Source organism: Rhinopithecus bieti, unplaced genomic scaffold (genome assembly GCF_001698545.2).
Source record: "Rhinopithecus bieti isolate Rb0 unplaced genomic scaffold, ASM169854v2 scaffold_30846, whole genome shotgun sequence".
In the NCBI taxonomy this organism is placed as follows: Eukaryota; Metazoa; Chordata; class Mammalia; order Primates; family Cercopithecidae; genus Rhinopithecus; species Rhinopithecus bieti.
Genome location: NW_016814438.1, coordinates 2,429,512 through 2,432,229, shown reverse-complemented (window position 1 = coordinate 2,432,229; position 2,718 = coordinate 2,429,512). Strand labels below are relative to the sequence as shown.

At 36.3% G+C, this 2,718-nt stretch overlaps 1 protein-coding gene across 3 annotated transcripts in view; it reads right to left on the bottom strand.

The window, feature by feature from the left end:
* The window catches only part of CCDC83 (coiled-coil domain containing 83), a 67,338-nt gene that overhangs the window by 46,315 nt on the left and 18,305 nt on the right, over positions 1-2,718 (bottom strand). For all 3 annotated transcript variants that reach the window (XM_017850915.1, XM_017850914.1, XM_017850916.1), the window contains exon 3: positions 678-762. In XM_017850915.1, the coding sequence (XP_017706404.1) occupies positions 678-762 (85 nt within the window). The remainder of the gene's footprint in view (positions 1-677; positions 763-2,718) is intronic.

Here is a 2,718-nt window from a genome sequence, read left to right as displayed (position 1 = left end):
GNGAGCAAGAGCAAACACATTCAAAAGCTAGCAGAAGGCAAGAAATAACTAAGATCAGAGCAGAACTGAAGGAGATAGAGACACAAAAAACCCTCCAAAAAATCAATGAATCCAGGAGCTGGATTTTGAAAAGATCAACAAAATAGATAAACCACTAGCAAGAGTAATAAAGAAGAAAAGAGAGAAGAATCAAATAGACGCAATAAAAAATGATAAAGGGGATATCACCACCGATCCCACAGAAATAGAAACTACCATCAGAGAATACTATAAACACCTCTATGCAAATAAACTAGAAAATCTAGAAGAAATGGATAAATTCCTGGACACACTCTCCCAAGACTAAACCAGGAAGAAGCTGAATCCCTGAATAGACCAATAACAGGCTCTGAAATAGAGGCAAATAATTAATAGCCTACCAACCAATAAAAGTCCAGGACCAGACAGATTCACAGCCGAATTCTACCAGAGGTTCAAAGAGAAGCTGGTACCATTCCTTCTGAAAGTATCCCAATCAATAGAACAAGAGGGAATCTTGTACAAAGAAACTTAAATCAATCAATTCCAAGCTTTGAAGAAGATAATTTCCTAGAGTATATTTCACCATAATCCACAAGTTTTTAAGTCTGAGTGTAAATGTTTAACGACTACATAGAGGTTCTAAATTTTATACTCACTCTTTCATGGTATTTTTGGTTTTTTTCCCTAAGTGTCTTTATTTGAAACATAAATCGCTCCACTGCATTTTCCTTTATTTGACATCTGAGAATCAACAAAGATAAAATGTGTTAGAATCATTTATCTTAGGAAATAAGAAAAAATTTTAAAAGTATTTGAAGTGAATTATTAAATGTATTATGAAAACACATTTAGGGATAAAAACCTCTCCTAAATGGTTCTGAATCTATTTAACTCACTAAAATATATATTGTAGAGATAACTTCAAGGTTTTTTTTTTTGAAAAAAATCTCTGTTCATGTTTTATGTTTGTAATTTTATACTTTCTAATTGTTTATAAATAATTTAGCCTAAAGGAAAACTAGGAGAGGGCAAACAGAAAGCATGCTTTCTAGAATTCTAAAAACATTCAGACAAAAATGACAAACAAAGCTAAGAATTTATAAGGGAAAGCTCACCTTCTTGAAATACTAAGGTAAACTAGGCATGCCTATTGGTTCAAGTTCATTAGTGTGCTGTCTCTTCTACAAATAATAAAAACTTCTTTCCTGGCACAAATACATTTCTTTAACACTCAACAAGTATTTGTTGAGTGGCTGTAAGGTATGAAAGAGATAGAATAGTGCAGAAAGACTTTCTTATAGGCTATTTGATAGCTATTTGAGGTGTTAAGTATAATATATCTCTTTAAAAATGGGCTGGGCATGGTGGCTCAGACCTGTAATCCCAGCACTCTGGGAGGCTGAGGCAGGTGGATCTGGTTTTGTTTGTCTGTTTGTTTTTGAGACAGAGTCTCACTCTGTTGCCCAGACTGGAGTGCAGTTCCATGATTTTGGCTCACTGCAACCTCTGCCTCCTGGGCTCAAGTGATTCTCCTGCCTCAGCCTCCCGAGTAACTGGGATTGTAGGTGCGCACGACCATGCCCGGCTAATTTTTCTATTTTTCGTAGAGAAATAGAGTGATCTGCCCGCCTTGGGCTCTCAAAGTGCTGGGGTTACAGGTGTGGGCCACCGTACCTGGCCAGCAGGTGGATCTCTTGAGGACAGGAGTTCCAGACCAGGCTGGCCAACATGGCAAAACCCTGTCTCTACTAAAAATACAAAAATTAGCCAGGTGTGGAGGTGAATGCCTGTAGTCACAGCTACTCAGGAGGCTGAGGCATAAGAATCGCTTGAACCCGGGAGGCAGAGGTTGCAGTGAACCAAGATCATGCCACTGCACTCCAGCCTGCGCGACAGAGTGAGATCCAGTCTCAAAGTAAATAAATAAAATAATTTTAAAAAATTTATAGTATATCTTGTATCACTGTGATCTAATAAATCTTATAACTTTAAATCTGAGACCAAAATAAGGCAACAGAAATGTGTTACCTAAACCCTTTGGCTCAATTAAAAACAAAATAAAACAAAAACAGAAATCTAGTACCTCTGTAGTAGAGCAAAGAGTAGCTAAAGAATGAGAAACTCTGGTTTTAAATCTTGCCCTTACCACTTCTTGTCTACATGATCTCAGGCAAGTCAATTCCCTGGGCCTAAATGTCCAAGCTGTCAAATGGGATAACAATACCTAGCTCTGCATATTATCATAAGGATTAAAATAAGAAATCATATGTGAATGTTTCTAGCATAAAGTAAATGCTTAGCAAATTTCAGTTGAATTTAACCTTATATCCTTAGCCCTTTCCCCCAAACATCAATTGTATTTGTAACATTGTATACTCAGTAGAGAGAAAAACTAGGGTCTTTCTTTCCCAATAATGAGAAAATGCAACATTAAAAAAAAAATCCTTTACTGGTCAAAAACCTCTCTGTTTGGATACTATGAAACTTGAATTTTAGAGCTGATTTTCCAGTTCTCTAAGGATATTTAACCTCCAGAAATAAGAGGATTGATGGAGATGAACTCTATGCTTCCTTTTCAGTTACAAAATTCTTCAATTTAAATGGACCAATATTCCCTTTCAAACAGTCATACATACAATGTAGATTTAAAGAGCTGAAAGGTGTTCAGCACTGTTTTGGGCATTATAGAGACAGTTT